We start from the raw sequence: 21458 nt of genomic DNA, 5'->3' as shown, positions 1-21458 counted from the left end.
AAAATATTTAAAACATTAATTTAAAAAATACTTATTTTATTCTATTTATTTATTTATTAATCAAAATAAATGTAATAAATACATTTTAAAACGGTTTGAAAAGGTTAAAAAATAAATAAAATCAGACAGTATTATGGAATCAATGGCACATATATCTGCAAATCAATATATATATATATATATATATATATATATATATATATATATATAGTAGTCAACATTTTGACGTTTCATCAAAGTTGTCCTAAAACCAAAACAACAGCCTTTCTTGTCTTAGATGAACTTTGATGAACTTTTTTGATCCACTTCGAATGCTGACTACAGTATATGCATTTTTCTTTCTTTTTGCAAAAATGTATTTTCTTTGGCAGTACATGTTTTGGCATGGATTTGATTCCGTACACGCATCAAGCTCAAGATAACACAGCGCACACGCCACGCCGATGGCCCCGCCCACAGCCACGCCCACAGCCACGCCCACACCGCTATTTTCTGACTGTAAATCAACAGTCCCTCTGCTGCATGAGCCAGCTCACACTCATCAGACACACTCGTTCGTCTGTCCTGATAGAGTTTGACTCTGAGGAATCATCATCATCATCATCATGTCTTCAAACTCGAACCTCACGAGCATGAGACGGACTGTTGAGCAGCTCAAACTCGAAGCCAGCGTGGAGAGAATCAAAGTAAGTCTCAACACTCAATTCAATATAGAAGGATGTTAGACTTCTTTACGTCACGATATAAAAAAGTTCTAGTTCATGTCATAAAAAAGCAGTGTTCTGTTTCACATGTATGTGTTTGTGTTTATCATGACAGCACCTACAAATATAAGATAAGTAATAACTTCAAAGATACGTTATCAATGCATATTATTGTGTTACTGCTGCTATTATTGGGTAAGTTTGTCTAGTATTTTATAGTTATAGTATTTTATAATTTTTTAGGATATGACAATGCTGTTCATAAATATCCTAAAATATGACATACATTAAAGCAGAAGAATATGGCTGGATATGAATGAGTTTTCATAGTTTGTTCTGATATTGGATTACACAGCTTATTGTTTGCAAGTGATATAGTACTGTTTTACATTATTATTTTTTAAACAGACAATGAAATCAAATGCTCAGAGAAATTAGGCATCAAATTATTGTTATAGTGAAAATCAGAGACAATTATGGCAGTCGCCAATACATTTTGTATCCCTAAAATAATAATAATTGTTAAATAAATAAATACAACTAATATAACAACTGAAATTTCAGGGACTGTAAAAACAGAAAATGTATATATAGAGATCATGATGATGCCAGTTAACATGCTGGTTTATTTTTTCCCATTTTGTGCAATAGAGGAAATATTTAATACGACAAGTCATATTTAGAAATAACTGAGTTTTCTGTCTTCTCAGTTTCAGACAGGAGATGTTGAAGTTCTGTTTCATCAGGTTTATCATGCTCAAAATGACTTTGTTCTGATTGTGTCTCATATTTGATGAAATTTGTGTCATTGAGTGTCATTGATTATTGTGTCATTGATTATTTTCTTATTTATTTCTGTGTACCCTAATAAAAAAGTAATAGATTTAAAATGCATTTATTTTAAGGCTCTGAAATAAAAACTGTAATTAAACTTTATTTGGAGTACTACTTGTGTGCAATGCACGTTTCTTAAAATGTTCCGAAAATATGTTTTAATGTCACTATTAATAAGGATTGTGTGATCTTTAAATAATATTGGTCTTTAAATGCAAAATATTTAAAGTGTACCTAAAGTATACTTGCAGTAGTTCCTCTTTAGCACAAATATACTTTAGTATATCTTTAGTTGGACTTCAGCACTACTTCCACTCAATTAAAGTGCATTAAGTACAAAAATAGTTGTTTCGATTTATCAGACTTTAAATATAACAGTTTAATATACTAAAAGTACAATTTCAGGGTATTTTTATTGTCCATAATATGTACATGTATTTGCAGTATATTTAGCATGAAATAAATGTATTTTAAATACATTTTAGCATATTTATTTTTCACTAGGGTAGTTGCTTTAAAACAACAGTGACTTGACTGGATCAGGAACAGCGTGCAGAAAAAGCAAGTAATATGGTAAAATGAGAATAATAAAATGCAACTAACCTGCAGATTGAGGGTGATTAACTAAATAGGCTTTTCAGCCTTTAAAAGAATGAGAAAAACTTCCTATATCTTTACACTGTAAAAAACAATTTGTTGAGTCAACTTAAAATAATTTGTAACCTGGCTGCCTTAAAATTTTAAGTTTAGTCAACTCAAAAAAAGTTTATTCAACTTTAAATGTTAAATTATACTAAGTGACAACTTAGATATTTGAGTTGAATCAACTTAAAGTTTTAAGGCAGCTGGGTTACTTACCCATCTGATAAGTTTAGCAAACACAAATATCTAAGTTGTTACTTAGTACAACTTAACATTTCAAGTTGACTAAACTTATTTTAGTTGACTGAACTTAAAATTTTAAGGAAGCAGGGTAACAAATTATTTTAAGATGACTCAACAAATTGTGTTTTTTTCTTTTTTACAGTGTAGCTGTTAATGTAAAATGTCATATGTTTACAGTATTTTAGCTCAAATTCATCAGAATCTATACTGATTCTGACCTTCATCCACAAAAACCGGAAAGAAAAGAACACAAATTACACAAAGTCAAAGCTGATGCAACCCAGATTGCATTGAATATGGGTTATGAGTTGTTGCTGCTTGATTTCAGCTGTAAACTCTGAAGGAAAACCGTTTGCCAGTTCCTTCTCCATTTGATCAGAGTGTTTTTGTAACACAGGTTTCTCAAGCCGCTGCAGATCTACAGCAGTACTGCCTCCAGAATGCCAGTAAAGACGCGCTCCTGGTCGGCGTCCCAGCTGGAAGTAACCCGTTTAGAGAGCCGCGCTCATGCGCCCTGCTCTAGAGTGAAGGTACACGTTCATGTGAGTGACGATAAACACCTTATAGCTTTATCTAATTCGTTTCTAACACCAGAACGAGCCATTTGTAGCGTGAACGTGCGAGTTTTCTGGTTATTTTAGCTGTACAAAAACAGTCTGTTGTACTGCTTGATATTGCAAACTGGTATTTCTTATCATATTGTTTTAATTTTATTTATAAAAATGCAGTTTTACAGTGCAAAAAGTTTTACTGTTTACTAGTGGTGTACCAGTATACTAATATACTGATAAATACATCAATTTAAAAATAGATTAAAAATTAATAAATTTAATTTAAAAATAAAATGTAAATAAAAATAATAATAAATAAAAAAATATATAGATTTATTATATAGATTTATTTAAATTGGATTAAATGATAAAATTAAAATAATTAAATAATCAAATTAAGAACACATCTATCAGTATAATAATGTCGTCAGTAGAATAAAGCTGGAACATAATGGAAACTGAATTTTTTCCAACTAATTAAAAAAAAGGGTAATTGTGACTTTATCTCTCAATCCAGAACTGCAAGATATAAATTAGAGCTGCAAAACGATTAGTCGCGATTAATCGATTCAAAATAAACATTTATGCTTGCATACTTTATGTATATGCACATACAAATGCATACAATACATACAAATATTTTTAAAATATATACATATATGTCTGTGTATTTATATATACAGAATAAATATAAACAGTACATATAGTATGCAAACATAAACTTTTATTTTTAATTGATTAATCGCGACTAATCGTTTTGCAGCTCTAAAATAAATTCACAATTTACTGAAGAAAAATCAGAATTGTCAGATATAAATTCGGAATTGTAAGAAAAAGGTCACAGTTACCTTTTTTATTTTTTAATCTGTGGTAAAACAAAATTGCGAGATATTTTGTGAGGGGAAAAAAGTCAGCATTATGAGACATAAATTCAGAATTCAAAAACATTTTCACGGTGGAAAAAAGAGAATTGCGAGATCTAAACTGAATTCTGAGGGGGGGGAGTAAAAATCGCAAATTTTAAAATGATTTCTGAGAAGAAAGTGTGTTTATATTTGTGTTTGTATCTTGCAATTCTGATTTTGTTTGTTTCAGAATTGCATAAACAAAGTCTAAACGGTGAGATACATTTTTACATTTTTCTTTTATTCCATGGCGGAAACAAGTTTCTATGAAAAATAGCTTACTTCTGCATTGCAAAATAAGCTGAAATCCAACAGTCATGTTATTTCTGTGATTAAATATGCTCTGCTCTTCTGAAGAGGGAGTGACGAGCAGTAGTTAAATAAGCCAGCATGAAGTCAATTTTTGTTTTGAAACTGTTTTTTGAAGTGGATTATTATTCTATTAGACGTCGCTGTAATGTGTAATTTGTGCATTTGTCCTGGAGTTGCTCGCAGCTTTTCTTACTATTTAAATCTAAACTCATTTAACCCAGATATTCTCAATAGTCATACGCAGCTGTGTGATATTATTTTTAGCCTGGAGCGTTGGACTCGCATCCGGCGTACTGTTGGGAAGCCTGATCCGTCTCTTTTACATCAACAGGAAGTTGGGTTTAGAGGAATGGGGGTAGTAGAGGAAGTCCTGGGCTGACAAATTGTGAATTTTTGAATTATTATGCATTGCCTTTTTAAAAAATATAGCCTGTTTCATAATGTGGTTGAGGGAAAATCTAAGTTGGCGTGAGTCACGACAGCACAGTCAGCCAGAATTAAGATTGAGGAAAGCATCTGTCCAACTTCTGCTCTTGACCAGCATGAGTTCGGCTTTTCTTCGCCGTCTGTGGTTGGATGCTATACTTAGTTCTGCGTGAGATGTGTCGAAACACGTCTGCCTTTTCAATGGCCTTGGTCTGCGAATCTCAAAGTACTAAAATATGAGAGAAATGGAAGTTTTGTCATGTGTACTCATTCAAATCTTCATGCATCTCTTTTGCATGCTATTCATAGTGAATGAACGTGAAAGTCCAATGCAAAAATGAGTCATAGGAACTGGTTTAATGATGCTTTTCCATGACATTGTTGCTGGAAATCATCTTTTATGCTCCGCGATGTAGTTTTGGACAGATTTTTTGAATTTAGGGTGAACTATTCTTTCAGAGTTCTGAACATTCTAAATGTTTTTATTTATTTTTCACATTTATTTTTTCCTTTTTCACAGGAGAAAGGAGGCGGATCAATGGAACGCTGATATTTTATATTATGCAACAACATGACATGAAACATCATGACATATATTGTGCAAATTTGAGAATACCAATGCCTTAAATTTCATGCATTTCTTTTGTATTTGTCTTATGTGTTAAAATCTTCAAATATTCAGCTTTTTTGGTTGCATGTCACTGAATTTGAAATTGAAGCATTGATTCATATGATTTGGATGTATCTTTTTATTACGATATAAGAAATTATTTATTTTTCCCAAACATTTGTCAAATTAAGTGTGCTAATTGTGATTGTTTACTAGTAGTGAATGATAAAAAATGCTAAATAAATATCTATAAGTAAATAAATATCTATTTCTATATCTGTTTATCTATATAATATTTTTTAGGGCTGGCAAACGATTAATCACATTCAAAATAAAAGTTTGAGTTTGCCTGATATATGTGTGTGTACGTTGTGTAATTATTATGTATATATAAATACAGGCACATTCATGTATATATTTAAGAAATATTTAAAAGTATATGTATTTATTAGAATTTTTATAGAACTTATATTATATATAAATAAAAAATGTGTACATAAATAACAGATTTCTCTTAAATGTATACATTAATTTGTGTGTATCTATATATACATAATAATTACACACAGTACACTCACACATATTAGCCAAACTCAAACTTTTAGTTTGTATGTGATTAATCGCGATTAATCATTTGCCAGCCCTAATATTTTTATTATTTTTCAAATATATATATAAAAGAAAGATAGATACAATGTTTCAAATACTTTGCTTTGAAAATGCTGCAAAAATTAAAGGTGTATTTAGATGAAATCAGTAAAGAGGGTGTAATTAGATTGAACTTCCGCTATTAAAAAGCACAAACTTTACAGGTTTAAAGGCAAGAAAAGATGTGCTGAAGATGAAGAATGTGATAGACTCGTTGTTTTTCTCTCATGGGTAAATAAATGAAGTGTATGCATGAAATGAACCGGTTGCTCTGGTGATAATCAGGTCAATCTGGGTGGACACGAAATGACTTCTGTGACGATTATGTCTGCGACCCATCAAGCTACTCATTAATGAGGAACGGGACTCTCTATCTAGGTTTGGGCAAAAATATGAACTGAAACATGCAGGTTCACACAGTCATGAACAGCCAGGAAATATCAGGGAATTTTATGGAGTTTCCAGTCATTGAAGTGTAAAAGTCATGGAAATGTCCATTTGTCTAGTTATGCCCTGCTCCATCAGTATTTCCACAGTTTCAGTGAAAGGAAACATCTACATCCTGTTCCTTGTCGTTGCGTTATTCTGGCTCTGAGAACGAGGAGATAAACCCACTTCTGTAATGTCTTTGGGAATTTATATAAGCTCATTGTTGATCTTTTGTTCGTTCGGACCTTTATGCATTTGAATATTGTCCACATTTCTCAGGCACATAAATGCAAATTTGTGGTTGTCTGTTGTGTAACAGATACACTCATATCAGCACATCAACCATGTTCAATAATAAATAGTGTGCATAAACACAATCTGCAGTTCATTTTAAGATTTCTAAACTGGTCTTCAGTATCACTTCCCTTCTCCTCATGAGCAAGCATTATAAATATTTTTGCTCAATTTTGTCTATTTCCTCAGAGAATATTACTTCCGGGCACAGATGATCAGATAACAACATATACAACACACGACACATACACAAAACCTTTACTTTGGCTACTTTTACTGTTTCTGCAGTACTGTATGCTGTGTGCCTTTGGGAATCTTTAAAGTAATACTACTTTATTACTGTAAACTGCCTGTTATTAAAAGTAGCATGCAAAACAGTATGAAATATGCAATGATCTGTATGCTAGATAGATACAGCACTGTAAAAAGTTTTAGCCCCCTTCCTGTTTCTTGTTTTTTTTTTTGCATATTTGTCACACTTGAATGATTCAGATTCAAGGGAAAAAAAGATGTCCAAACCTGCCTGGCCTTACGCGAAAATTAATTGACCCTTAAATTGAATTACTGGTTGTGCAACCCTTGGCAGCAACGACTGCAATCAAGCGCTTGTGATAACTGGCAATGAGTCTTTCACATCGCCCACTCTTCTTTGCAGAATTGGAGGGTTTTCGAGCATGAATGGACTGTCCAATTTAAGTCCAGACTTTGACTCCAGCCAATCCAAAACTTTAATTTTATTTTCAGAGGTGGACTTGCTGGTGTGTTTCAGATTACTGTCCTGCTGCATAACCCAAAAGCGCTTGAGCTTTAGGTCACAAACTGAACAGAATTCATAGTTCCATCACTTATGACAAGTCGTCAGGTCCTAAAGCTGCAAAACAGCCCCAAACCACCATGTTTGACTGCTGGTGTGATGTTCTTTTAATGAAATGCTGCACTGGTTTTACGCCAGATGTAATGAACACACCTTCCAAAAAGTTCAACTTTTATCTCATCAGTCCACAGAATATTTGCCCAAAAGTTTGAGGATAATCAGGATATTTTTTGGTAAACGTGAGACAAGCCTTTGTGTTGTTTTTGGTCAGCAGTGGCTTTCGTCTTGGAACTCACCCACTTCAGTCTCTTTCTTATTGTTGAATCATGAATACTGACCTTAATTGAAGCAAGTGAGGCCTGCGGTTCTTTAGATGTTGTTCTGGGTTCTTTTATGACCTCCTGGATGAGTCGTCATTGCGCTCTTGGAGTAATTTCGATAGGCCGGCCACTCCTAAGAAGGTTCACCACTGTTCCAAGTTTTCTCCATTTGTGGATAATGGCTCTGGCCGTAGTTCGCTGGAGTCCCAAAGCCTTAGAAATGGCTTTGTAACCCTTTCCAGGCTGATACATGTCAACTTGTTTCTCGTCTGTTGTTGAATTTCTTTAGATCGTGGCATGTTGTGTTGCTTTTGGAGATCTTTAAGCATGCTTCTCTTTAGTCAGACAGGTTCTATTTAAGTGATTCTTTATTCAACATTTTTGGCAGTATTTGTGGCTAGTGAAGTTTAACTCAGCTTTCTAAAATAATGTGGTTAATCACAGTTCTTTTATGATTTAACAGGAGGGGACAATTCATTTTTCACATAGGGCCAGGTTGGCCAGCTTTTTTCCATTAATAAATGCAATCATTTAAAAACTGCATTTTGTATTTACTTGCATTATCTTTGCGTAATATTAAATTTGTTTAATGATCTGAATCTATTAGGTGTGACAAATTTATGCAAAATAAAAAAATAAAGAAATAAGTAAATAAATAAATTCACAGCACTGTATATAGAGGCCCAAAAATATTTAGACAATTCATGTGAAATTCATTGTAGAAGAAAATATCAAAAGAATTAAAATTTTAAAGGATTTTTTTTTTTACTGGGAACTAACTTCATTCACATCATTTTTGCTCAGTGAATTAATTACATCATCTATGAACATGTTATTGCAAGTTATCACAATTACGCTTGACCAAAAAGTGAGCTTATGCTTTTTTTTTTTTTTTTTTAATTAACGACACTGATATTTTTTGTTATTTAATGACAACCATACGTTAATAAAAGGGCTTTTATACTTAAAGCACCAGTAAATTCAACAAAATTTATTTGGTATTTTTGTGGTGTAATTGTCATGTATCCTTTTTGTCATTGTGTGTTTGTGTATGTTGTGATTCACCATGTGCTCCCTGGACCCAGCCCTCTCGTTACCCGAGTCACGCCTTCCTTGTTTCGCCCTGATTGTTTCATTGTCATCACCTGTGTATGTACTGATTAGTTTGTGTATTTAAGTTCCACCTTGTGTTTAGTTCCTTGTCTGGTCATTAAGTGTTTGTGGTTGTGTGTATCCTGTGATTCTACGTTTCTCCAGAGTATTTGAAGTATTTACTTATTAAATGTCCTTGTGGAATTATCTCCTGTGCGTCGAGTGCTCGTTTCTCCTTCGTTCCTGACGGCACAGCCGTAACAGTAATACACATTAGTCAAATTTACAACTAATAATTAATTATTGTAATAATTGTAATGTGGGTGTTTTTTAAGAAGCCACTTCTGCTCATGTGGTGAGATATTATTACCATTTAAAATAGCTGAATATATATTAAAATGTAATTTATTCTTTGAAGTTCAAAACAACAGCATTTATTTTAAATATATGTATATATATATATTTTTTAATGATTTCTGAAGGGTCATGTGATACAAATTCAGCTTTAATCACAGCAGTCAGTTACATTTTAGCATATATTCACATAGAAAACAGCTCATTTAAATTGTAATAATATTACACAATATTACTGTATTTATTAAGTTTTTAATAGCGCTGTCAAATGTTTAATCGTGATTAATCACATTCAAAATAAACATTTTGTTTACATAATATATGTGTGTGTACTGTGTATATTTATTATGTATAATTAAATACACACAAATGCATATATATTTTTAGGAAAAATACATTGTTTATATATTTATTATATTTATATATAAAATAAATTTTATAAATATGAATTATACATGTAAATATTTTCAATATATATACTGTATGTGTGTGTTTATATACATACATAATAAATATACACAGTACACACATTTATTATGTAATCACAAATGTTTATTTAGGATGTAATTAATCTTTTACATTAATGACACTTTTGTTATTTAACAACAATACATTCATAAAAGAGCTTTTGTGCTTAAGGCACCAGTGAATTTTATATTTTTATTTGGTACTGTGATATAATATGCCAACAGTCAAAAATGTACTGTAAAATGTACAATAAAAAGTGTAATAATTCGGATTTTTAAAAGATTTTTAAATACTATTACCATTTCAAATAGCTGAATATATGTTAAAATGTATAAAATAAAATAAATTACATTTCAACACATATTCACATAGAAAACAAATAATTTTAATTGTAATAATTGTACACAATAGTTCTGTTTTATTAAATTTTTAATCAAACAAATGCGGCCTTGGTTAGCGGAATAGACTTTTTTAAAAATTAATCGGTATTATATTTTTATGAATCAATGTTTGTGTTTGCATGTGTGTTTTTATATGTACTGATTGTGATGTTGGGGTTTATCCTAATAAATAAATATTATTTGAAGTGTGACTGAAGTGATCTTTAACTCCCCCTGCTGGAGAATCCACTGCAGTACCGCTGTGCTTTGTGCGCATGCGCAGGTCATCATGAGTTGTAGTGGGCGGGGTTTGTTTGAGCGGCTGCGACCAGGATCAGATCCGCTGTGAGTGTAGATGGGTGTGTGAGACTCCGATACCCCGCAAACCGCTCAAAATAAACCCGGGGAGACATTAAAGCACATATACGGCTGCCTCTCCGCCGGGAGAGGAGGAGCAGCGGGAGGGTTTTGCTTCCTGGACAGCCTCTCCGAACGGGTGAATCGAGCCGGGCCATGGCGCGGGATTATGATTACCTCTTCAAGCTGCTCATCATCGGCGACAGCGGTAAGGAAACACCGAGGATGAGAGACGGGAAACAGGCCTCGGCTGGCTTATAACGACACTTAAGTGAACTAGAACCAATTCAGACGAGTTATTTGTATTGTATGTACACGTAACACAGACAGTGATTCATTTGACAGTTTATAAATGACATTTGAAGAGGTCGACAGGGATGTTGTTTCTGACTTAGCTCATGAAATGGGCCTGTCAACAGTTGAGAGTTTAGAGTCATTCAGTCTGGGTGTGTTCTCAAATGCTGTTTTATTGTCTAATAAAGATAAATATTGATATGTTACGTTGGCATATTAGTTGAACTGTCTGTGACAGAGCTGATGTATAAACAAACTAGATGCTTCAGTATTAGTGTTAGTATTTAGCATGTCATTGAGATGTTATACTGATATATAAATGAACCTTATACATATATATATATATATATATATATATATATATATATATATATATATATATATATAATGTAAGTGTATCATCTAATAATGTGAACAATATATGTGACCCTGGACCACAAAACCAGTCATAAGTGTCAATTTTCCGAAATTGAGCTTTATACATCATCTGAAAGCTGAATAAATAAGCTTTCCATCAATGTATGGTTTGTTAGGATAGAACAATATTTGGCTGAGATACAGCTATTTCAGTACATATACAACTATTTTACAACTATTTCATAGAATCTGAGGGTGCAAAAAAATCAAAATATTGGGAAAATCGCCTTTAAAGTTGTCCAAATTAAGTTTTGATATATTTACAGTAGGAAATTTACAAAATATCTTCATGGAACATGATCTTTACTTAATTTCCTAATGATTTTTGGCATAAAAGAAAAATCTATCATTTTGACCCATACAATGTATTTTATATAATGTGAATTACAATGTCATTCCATGTATTTGGTGTGAAGCTGTAATTTGTTTCTTCTGTTTTTCCACAGGTGTTGGCAAAAGCAGTTTACTGCTGAGATTTGCTGATAACACATTTTCAGGTAGGATCAACACGTCACATGTGCTTTTAACTAACATTAACCGTGAAAGAAGTACAAAGTGCTCCGGAATCGCTAAAACTGATTACAAACAGATTCTCCGTCACCTGTATGAATGAATTGAGCTGCTGTAAGCTGACTTCTACAATCTTGCACAGTAATTTAATGCTGGTTAATGTAATAAAAGTTACAGCAAATTTATGACTTATTAATAATAAAATCAGCAGTTTTGTAGTTGCACTCTCCATTACTGTTTATTTCCATGAGCATTTGTGATTTTTATGCTGATTCGTGTGTGTTGTTGCAGGTAGCTATATCACCACGATCGGTGTGGACTTCAAGATTCGCACGGTGGAAATAAACGGGGAGAAAGTCAAGTTGCAGATTTGGGATACAGCAGGACAGGAGAGATTCCGGACAATCACTTCCACGTGAGTGACCCTTATGAACTGTCTGAAAACTGAATTCACAAAGGTTTCAGAGCAAAGCGTGGCACTGTGTTTATTTACACATGAGCAGATTGTGATTAGCCTGTGTTTTTAGTGTTTCAGAGCATCTCGGTTCACATTTAATGATCCTCACGAACTCCATCTGCATCCGTGACAAGTTTGAGTTGCTTTAATGTGCATTTGTGAACACAACGTGTGTCAAACATCTTTATATTGATACTAAAGAAAAGATTTAAGGGCTCCCTTCAGTTTTCCACTAAGATAAACATTTGTTGGTTTAATGTTTGAAAATGAAGAAATTAAAACATTTAAATTTGTGCATTTAGAAGACAGTTTTATCCAAAAACAGCTAGAAATATTAGTATTGTAATTTTACAGTTGTACTGTAAAAATATTTTTATATTATTTTTCTTAAATACATTTATTTTTTATTTACTTATTTAATAATTTTTTGCAGTGAAATTTTATCATTAAATATATAGATATTTTTAGAAAATAATAATAATTATTATATTATATTATATTATATAATAATTATATAACTGCATATATATTATATAATATTATTATACAACAAATTATAGCATTTAGATAATAACATATAAATACTAATATAATAATAAATAAGAAAAAATAGGAATTAATATTACAATTAAATTAATAATATTAATATTATAATTAAATTAAAATACTAATCATTCCTGCAAACCTGAAATGATTTTATCGCTAAAATATATATATATATATATATATTTTTTCCCCAAACCTTTTTGACTTTTTTGCTCTGGTTAAGAAGGCCTGGCTGATTAACATCAGCTCTCTCTGTGTCTTTATTTACTCGTACACATTCGCTCTCGTCCGGCTTGTTGTTCTTGCATGCTGAGCTGCATATGCGTGCCGTTTGCTTCGTGGCAGATTTGAACCGGTTGTTCTGATGAATAGGACTCATGTGCTGGAGCTGTTTGCTGGAATTTTAGCTGTGAACTGTGTTTCTAATTCTTAGAATACCCTTGAGCAAATCTCTCTTGTTGCAGTGTTAAAAGTAATATTTTTGGAGTGATATCCGAATGATGTGGTCTAACAGGCAGACGGAAGCGCAGCAGGTTTTAAAGTGTCTTGTTTCCTCTTTCAGTCAGTAGAAACCGCAGGTTTCTTTTAAACACTTCATACATTCAGTTTCAATATACTGAGAGGTGCGTGACGAGAGCATGTTTGACTTCATGCTTTCCAAGACTTGTTTTCATATTTAGCGAGCGTGAAGATTGATGAGTGTGGTTTTTAGAGTAGTTATTAAATTATTAAATATTGTTTCAAACCCATGCTTTTGTGGAAGACAAAAAATAGATTTTACTGATGCATGATCTCCGTATTGAAATTTGAAAGTCAGTCTTTAAGTCTGTTCTAAATAGGTGATGCATGAGTAAAATTATTTATTGATTATTTTACTAACTTTGATTTTATTAAGAAATTTAAATTGATCAAATGTTTTATTAAAAGTAAGTCTTGGCTATTGAATTCTGTCATTGTTGCCACAAAATTAAACCATAAATGTTTTGATTTTGGCTTTTGTTTAGGTGATAATTATATCTGACAATAAAGCAAAAAAAAAAGTTAACTAAATTTATTATTATTACTATTCTTTTTTTTTTATTATTCAGCTTCGCACTGCAGAAGAGGCTTGCTGACTGGTTATATGTATAATAAATATGATAGTAATTATCATAATATAATAATAATAATATAAAATAATAATAATAATTATTGTTATTATGTAGCTGTATTGATATAAAATTACAAAATTTTGGCCAAATTGTACAGGCCTACCAATAAGCACAGCAAACCTGAAATTATTTTAAAATCACATTTGAAATCACATTGACAATCTTCTTCATTTAATGACATTTAACATTATACATTTAATTTAATATTATGCATATTGTAATATGACATGTTCCTAAAATGTTTCTAAATGAAGCAAGACAAATCAACTCGAAAGCTTGTTTTTTAAATTATTTTTACAATAATTATTATTAGTATTATTATTATTTTATTAAGACGTTTAAATAAAATTGATCATGTTTTAATAAAAGTAAATCTTGGCTATTAAATTCTGTCAGTGTTGTCACACAATTCACACAATAAATATTTTAGTTTTTGTTTAGGTGATAATTTTATCTGACAATAAAGCAAAAAAGCAATGAAATTCATTAAATTGTTATTTATTTTTATTTAGCTTTGCACTGCAGAAGACACTCACTGACTGGTTATATGTATAATAATTATACAATAATAATAATAATAATTAGTATTATTATTATTAATTAGGTAAAAATAAAATAATATATATTATAGTTATAATAATAAAATATAATAATATTATATATAATATAATAATAATAATAACAGTAATAATATTAACTGTTATTATTATTATTATTATTATTATTATTTTGTAGTTGTATTGATATAAAATTATAAAATCAGCCAAATTGTGCAGGCCTACAAATAAGCACAGCAAACCTGGAATCATTTTAAAATCCATTGACAATCTTCTACATTTAATGACATTTAACATTATATATTTAATTTAATATTATGCATATTATAATTGGACATGTTCCTGAAATTTTCCCAAATGAATCAAGATAAATCAACTTGAAAGCTTGTTTTTTAAAATTATTTTTAAAATGACTTATATTATTTTTTAATTTAGCTTTATTTTGGTGTTTATTGCAGAAGAGGCTCTCTCACCCTTTATGTTTATTTCCTATATTGCTATAATTATTATGTTTTGTATATGTATTGTCCTATATTTTCGAGACGTGTAGCGCTGAGTTCCAGCAGGAATTGAATCCGAGTGAGTCACAAAGGCTGCTGTTGATGGCGTGTGCTGGTATGTGGAGTGCAGTGATGTGGTCTCCCATTAGAATAAGTGAATTTCAGCTCAGAAACAGCCTCTGTTATGGCTCATGGGAAAGAGACAACGCTTTAAACCTGCTGACGCCGTTGAAACCGCGACGCGGTGTGTTTAGAACACGAATGATCCTCAGATCATGAAGATGAATGTTTTGGCATGGGAACTGATGATGTGTGCCTCGAGAAAAGTCACCTCAAACAACCACTTCCTGTCAGGGATGTCAGTTGCAGGAAGTGAAAGAGTCACAGGTCACCTTTTCCTTCAGAAGTTTTGTTAATCTAGTCTCATTTAGAATTGATTGCTCGTCTTTTATCCCAAATGCTGCACATGTTGGAGTCCAGATGGGCTTTTAGCACTTTTAGCAGTGTTGGTTTAGAATGAAATCTGTGGATTTAAACATGCTGAAATGTGTTAAATGTGTTAAACTGCATTCTTATTGGTCATTGAGAGCATGATGAGATTATCGAAAACGTAATAAACACAGAATATTTCACATTTAGTGGATGCCATGCGTTGCAGTCCTGCTGAAAATGTTTCAGTGGAGTTTAATGTGTGGATCTGGTTGTTTCATCTCTTCAATCAGGGATTTACAAACTTGTTTGGCAGTCAAACTTATTAGAACTACAATATTTTCTTGTAGTCCTCCTGAGATTTTAAATGAAATGTTCAATAATTAAAAAATAAAAATTCATAGTTCTGTGATGTTGGTCACATGATGTGGATGCAAACTAATAAATAACTTATTATTTATGTATTATTTGTTATTATTTATATTTTTGTATAAAATATTTTTAGTGTTTTATTTTTATTTCTTACAGTTATTTATTTTTATTTTGCATTTTTACGATTAATTAAATAGCTTTTCATCTTTTCAACTTTCTAACCCTAGTTTTGTAAAACCAGTTTTTAAAGGATGGGTGTGTTAAGCTTTAAAAGCCTTATGCATTGTTTTTATGTACTTTGTTTTTCACTTGTTTCTGGAATGATGCCAGATTATAAATGTTCAGACAATGTTGTCCTTGTGTCCATCCGTGTGGCTTTGAGGCTGATCTCAGATCAGGACTTTTATTGTGGTTTTATTTTTGTATTAAAGCTTCAGAGCCTTGATGTGGTTGTATGTGTGGTGGTCTCTTTCAGGTACTATAGAGGCACTCACGGGGTTATAGTGGTTTATGACGTCACCAGCGCAGAGTCGTTCGTGAACGTCAAACGCTGGCTTCATGAAATCAATCAAAACTGTGACGACGTTTGTCGAATATTAGGTAAGTATATTGTTGCTTTTTTGAAGGAATTTCACAAAAAATGTGTGAAAGATACAGTTTCACATCTAACTTTGACAAAGGTACGTGCAAAGCAGTTAAATTGGAGTAGATGATGTATGGATGGAAATATTTTTCAACATCAAGATTTAAGGCTGAATTTATATATTTGTGTTTCATGTTTAAGAAGGTTTTTTTGTTCAGCTTTTTGTCTCCGCTAGCTCACTTTACATGTTCCTGCAGTGTCACAAATCATGCATAAACAATTATAATGCAATTAAGAAAATGCATGTATATTTAAATTATATTTCTTTTCAACATTGTTGTTGTACATGTTTTATATAGTTCATTTTATGGAGTAAATTTGTTTAAATTTCTTTTTGAAGCAAAATTCTCATTAACTGTTGTTATTTTTTAATATGATTTGTTTCTACTATTTTCTATTATATATGTTTATATTGCCATTTTTTATTGTTATTTTTCCCAGCATTGCAGTAATGAGATTTTTTTTAATTACACAGTACAAACACATCTTGTCTTAAACATAATGGTACAAATAATAGGCATAATTTTCTTTATCTTTACTCTTTATCTTTTTTTTTTTTTTCATTTTATTAATAAAATATGAACTTTATTGACTTTTTTTTTTTTTTTTTTTTTTTGATGGTGTTTCAGATACAGATTTCCAGCATGAATGATGCTTTGTTGTTGGTTGAGATGGACCTGTTGTTGTTGGTTATGTTTGGTTTTAATGCTCATTTTCTCTTCTCTGGGTTCAGTTGGTAATAAGAACGACGATCCCGCCTCTAAAGTGGTGGAGACCAATGACGCGCAGAAGTTTGCTGAGCAGATGGGCATCCGACTGTTTGAGACCAGCGCCAAGGAGAACGTCAATGTTGAGGACGTAAGTCAAGCTATTTAAACACAATTAGATTAAATATTATCAAGTTATGTATCATTTTAAAAAAACTACATTTGGACTGATTTGGTCACATTTATTTCTATAGCGCTTTATACAGTACAGATCATTTAAAAACAGCTTCACAGTAACAGGAAAATAACAGTGTTAATGTTGTAAAATTAATCAGTTATGGAACTAATTCACTTTCAGCAATAAAGCAGCTGTACAGAAGACAATAGAGTCATTATTCAGATCCATTCAGGTCAATATCAGTGTCAGTGTCGTTTACCCAGTGGACTTAAAGGAAAGAATTCATGTACTTTCATGGTTAGTATAGTTAACTAAAACTGAACACATAAAAGACATTTTTGTAACTTTAAATTAAATAAACATTAACTAAAAAACAGAAATTTAATATATCTAATATAATATAGAAATTTAATCTAATCTAATATAGAAATTTTGTTTCTCTTAATGCACTAAAATATGGAAAAATTACAACTTTTTTGAGAAAACAAAGTTAAAAATATAATTCAAAATGAATAAAAACTACTTAAACACATTTAAAAGTAAAACTAAAACTTAATAAAACAAAAAATTAAAAATGAATAAAAAATAAATCAAAGGATAAAAATGAATAAAAACCGTAGATATATTCCAAAATTATTACAACTTTAAAATTACGTTTCATTTGATGTACTAAAATAAGTAAAACTAAGACGTAATAAAACAAAAAAATGAAAAATGAATAAGAAATCAATTAAAAAGGCTAAAAATGTATAAAAACTCAATATATTGAGTTGAGTGTTTCTTGATGTACTAAAATATGTAAAACTAAAACTTTATATTAAAAATGTTAAGTAAAAAATACAATTAAAAGTGAATAAAAACTACATAAACACATTTAAAAGTAAAACTGAAACTTAATAAAACAAAAATTACAAATGAATAAAAATAAATTTAAAAAGGCTAAAAATTAATAAAAACTGTGGGTATATTGCAAAAAATATTAAAACTTAAATTATTTCATGTGATGTACTAAAATAAATAAAACTAAACCTTAGAAGGTAAGAAGGTAAAAAAACAGAAGGTAAAAAAACAATTCTAAATATTAATAAAAACTAATAGTAAGATGAGTACAACTTAAACTAAATAAAACAAAAAATAATAAAAAGCTTATAATTATTAAAAACTATACTTTTTTTAAAAAAAAATTCTGAAAATAACAAAAACAACAAAATAATAAAACTTTCCAATTACAACCAACAGAGTAAAAAAAAAAAAAAAATTCTAAATATTAGTAAACTATAATAGTAACTAATATTCTAAAATAACACTGTAAATGTCAAGTGTACAGTATGGGCCCTTTTCATATAATTTTAAGCAAACATCTAAAGCTCAGAAATGCATTGTTTTTGTTTTTATTCACTCACACTGTCTCATTGATGTGGTGTTCTGTGTGTCTGTGCGTCAGATGTTCAACTGCATCACTGAGCTGGTCCTGAAGGCACGGAAAGAGTCTGTGGCCAAACAGCAGCAGCAGCAGCAGAGTGAAGTCATCAAACTGAGTAAGAGCAGCAAACGCAAGAAGAAATGCTGCTAATGGACTGGACTCAGATATATGTATACACACATACATGCACACGCACACACACACCCTTAGAGAGCCAATCGACAAAACGCCACTGAACTGACAAGAACCAGACAACTTAACACATTTAAACTACCCATGAGAGACTAGTAATGAGAGAGAGATATCTATAGAGATTTACTAATGATGAGCCTGTTTGGAGTTTTTTGGGAGGACGCTGGGAGAAGATGTTTTAGCAGGATTGGATTCCAGTGGCATCACACTTCATCCTTGTCTTTATTTCCCAGAAGATGCTCGCAGAAGTTTTAAAAGAGAATGAAATGTTTGCATCTTGCATCTTCGTCATTGTTTCACATCGCTGTGGAATTAAACCAACAAGGCCAAATGTGCGACTGCAGTGTTAATGTGACGTAACCAACCGACACCCATCAGGACCACGTATAACAACATGAATTTTCATGCACGTCGTCACGGACGGACGATCTGCCCGTTATGGACCAAGCGTGCGCTGCTCTGCCAAACTCCAAGAGACACTTGTTTTGCCTTTTGCTTTCTCTTTTGTCTTTCATTTTTGTAAAATTGTATTTTTTTACTAACAAATTATACAATCAAACACACAGTAGCGTTTAGTGAATCTGGTGCCATTGACTGAACATTATTATATTTACAAAGCTGGGAGGAAACGCTGAATCTCATGTGCAACACTGCGTGAAAGCGCGGATTTAAAGGAATAGTTAATGCAAAAATTAATTAGCTGAAAATGTGCTCACCCTCAGGCCATCCAAGATGTAGATGAGTTTGTTTCTTCATCGAATTGGAGATTTGCTCACCAATGGATCCTCTGCAGTAAATGGGTGCCGTCAGAATGAAATTCCAAACAGCTGATAAAAACATCACAAGTAATCCACACCACTTCAGTCCATCAGTTAAGAGGCAAAGGATGAAACAAATCCATCATTAAGATGTTTTCAACTAAAACACAAGTCCATAATCCATAATAAAAGTATATAAAATTGGTCTGGTCTGAATCAGGAGAGAAATCTGCACAAATCAAGCATTTAAAAGTCAAAACAGGCGTTAATTGATGCACTGGAGTTGACTTTTGGATTATTGTGTTTTTATCAGCTGTTTGGACTCTTATTCCGATGGCACCCATTTACTGCAGAGGATCCATTGGCGAGCGTAAAAGCGCAGATTTAAATAAATAGTTAATGCAAAATTAATTAGCTGAAAATTCCTTCAGGGCATCTAAGATGTAGATGAGTTCATTTTTTCATCAAATCTGGAGATTTGTTCACCAGTGGATCCTCTGCAGTGAATGGGTGCCGTCAGAAGGAGTGTCCAAACAGCTGATAAAAACATCACAATAATCAACAAGTAATCCACACCACTCCAGTCTATCAATTAACATCTTGAGAAGACAAAAGCTGAAACAAGTCCTTCATTAAGAGATTTTTTTTTAACTAAAACATGAGTTGAATCAGTGAATCAGGAGAGAAATCTGCACAGATCCAGCACTGTTAAAAGCCAAAACAGGCGTTAATTGATGCACTGGAGTTGACTTGTGGATTATTGTGATGTTTTTATCAGTTGTTTGGACTCTCATTCTGACGGCACCCATTCACTACGGAGGATCCACTGCTGAGCAAGTGATGGATTGACACATTTCTGTAAATCTGATGAAGAAACAAACTCATTTACATCTGGCCGCAACTTTTTCTTTTTGGGTGAACTGTTTTTTCAAAGGAATAATTCATGCAGAATTGCCCATTCTGTTTTCATTTACATGCCCTTATGTCATTGCAAACTATTTAGTTTCCTCAGTGGGTCACAACGTGAAATGGAAGTGTGCGTTATGATGCTTTCACCCAATGGAGAAGAGCAGCGTGAATGTTCTGCTAAATGTCTCCTTTAGTGTTTGACATTAGGAAAGGGTTTGGAATGACATGAAGACAAGTAAATGATGACAGAATGATCATTTTAATTGAATTTATGGTTCTCAGTGCTGGTTAGAGTATAATCTCTTCATATTTTCCAATTTGAAAGAGAAAGTGACCTCTTTAAAGCAAATCATGTGACTGTAACCTGCTGTATTTGACTCCTCAGATCTTCTGAACGCAATCTAGTTCCTTTTCAGCAGGAATATCAAAACACCAGCGGCACTTGTGACTGAAAATATCACATCTCGAAGAACCGAGTGTTGCGGGTGACGTTTTTGGACCCTGATGCATGATTACAGTGACAGACTGTGGGAGAATGATTCTTGCTTTGAGATGTTCACAGGGAATCTGCGACAAATCCTTACGAAACCACCGTTGTGCTAATTTATGTTCATATCATTGAACGTCTGCTCTCTATGACGCACCTACACGTGAGCGAACACGCATGTCTGCATGTGGACACTGACACATGCGTCTGTGTGCTTCTGTTTAGTGTAATGATCTGGTGTACACTGGAAAAGATGAACTGTTACTCATATTCATTGTCCCAACACAAGTCTAACGATAATAAACATTTTAAGAGAACAAAATGTTCATCTTTACTTGTTTCCTTTACTAAATGAAATGTTTCTGTGGTTGTTTCGCCACAAGGTGTCGCTCTAATACAGCATTATTCGGCTCGCTGTGACAAATGAGTAGTCTGATGCTTTTATTTTATTCAGATCTACATTTTGCTTTGGCGTCGAGATATTCATTGACTCTGGTTTGTTTCTAGATAAGCTTTTCGCCCGTTAGTGTTTAAATACACTTTTG

The 21458-nt window shown here is 32.0% G+C and overlaps 2 protein-coding genes across 3 annotated transcripts; both read left to right on the top strand.

Moving 5' to 3' along the window:
• Window positions 1–492: 492 nt before the first annotated feature.
• gng10 (guanine nucleotide binding protein (G protein), gamma 10) lies at window positions 493–9033 on the top strand. Of its 2 annotated transcripts, none has more exons than XM_051110860.1 (3): window positions 493–686; window positions 2821–2953; window positions 5138–9033. In XM_051110860.1, exons 1-2 carry the CDS (start codon window positions 606–608, stop codon window positions 2944–2946), a joined length of 207 nt encoding a protein of 68 aa, XP_050966817.1. In that variant the 5' UTR covers window positions 493–605; the 3' UTR covers window positions 2947–2953; window positions 5138–9033. The 2 variants fall into 2 exon arrangements, with proteins under 2 accessions (XP_050966817.1, XP_050966815.1); XM_051110858.1 differs by having other exon boundaries at window positions 496–686; window positions 2821–2965.
• A 1298-nt stretch (window positions 9034–10331) lies between these two features.
• rab35a (RAB35, member RAS oncogene family a) lies at window positions 10332–21235 on the top strand. Its single transcript, XM_051110545.1, has 6 exons — window positions 10332–10591; window positions 11541–11591; window positions 11896–12019; window positions 16092–16216; window positions 16993–17117; window positions 18589–21235. Exons 1-6 carry the CDS (start codon window positions 10540–10542, stop codon window positions 18715–18717), a joined length of 606 nt encoding a protein of 201 aa, XP_050966502.1. The 5' UTR covers window positions 10332–10539; the 3' UTR covers window positions 18718–21235.
• The last annotated feature ends 223 nt before the right edge of the window (window positions 21236–21458 follow it).

The sequence above is a fragment of the Labeo rohita genome, chromosome 5, assembly GCF_022985175.1.
Source record: "Labeo rohita strain BAU-BD-2019 chromosome 5, IGBB_LRoh.1.0, whole genome shotgun sequence".
Taxonomy (NCBI): Eukaryota; Metazoa; Chordata; class Actinopteri; order Cypriniformes; family Cyprinidae; genus Labeo; species Labeo rohita.
This window is presented reverse-complemented; position numbering and strand designations above follow the sequence as displayed.

What these genes read in the sequence shown, in the direction of transcription:
- rab35a (XM_051110545.1), top strand. Translation starts at nt 10,540, where the DNA reads ATGGCGCGGGATTATGATTACCTCTTCAAGCTGCTCATCATCGGCGAC. An exon ending in CGACGTTTGTCGAATATTAG is followed by an intron (nt 16,217 to 16,992) that starts GTAAGTATATTG and finishes CTCTGGGTTCAG; the next exon opens with TTGGTAATAAGAACGACGAT. An exon ending in AGAACGTCAATGTTGAGGAC is followed by an intron (nt 17,118 to 18,588) that starts GTAAGTCAAGCT and finishes TCTGTGCGTCAG; the next exon opens with ATGTTCAACTGCATCACTGA.
- gng10 (XM_051110860.1), top strand. Translation starts at nt 606, where the DNA reads ATGTCTTCAAACTCGAACCTCACGAGCATGAGACGGACTGTTGAGCAG. An exon ending in CCAGCGTGGAGAGAATCAAA is followed by an intron (nt 687 to 2,820) that starts GTAAGTCTCAAC and finishes TTTGTAACACAG; the next exon opens with GTTTCTCAAGCCGCTGCAGA.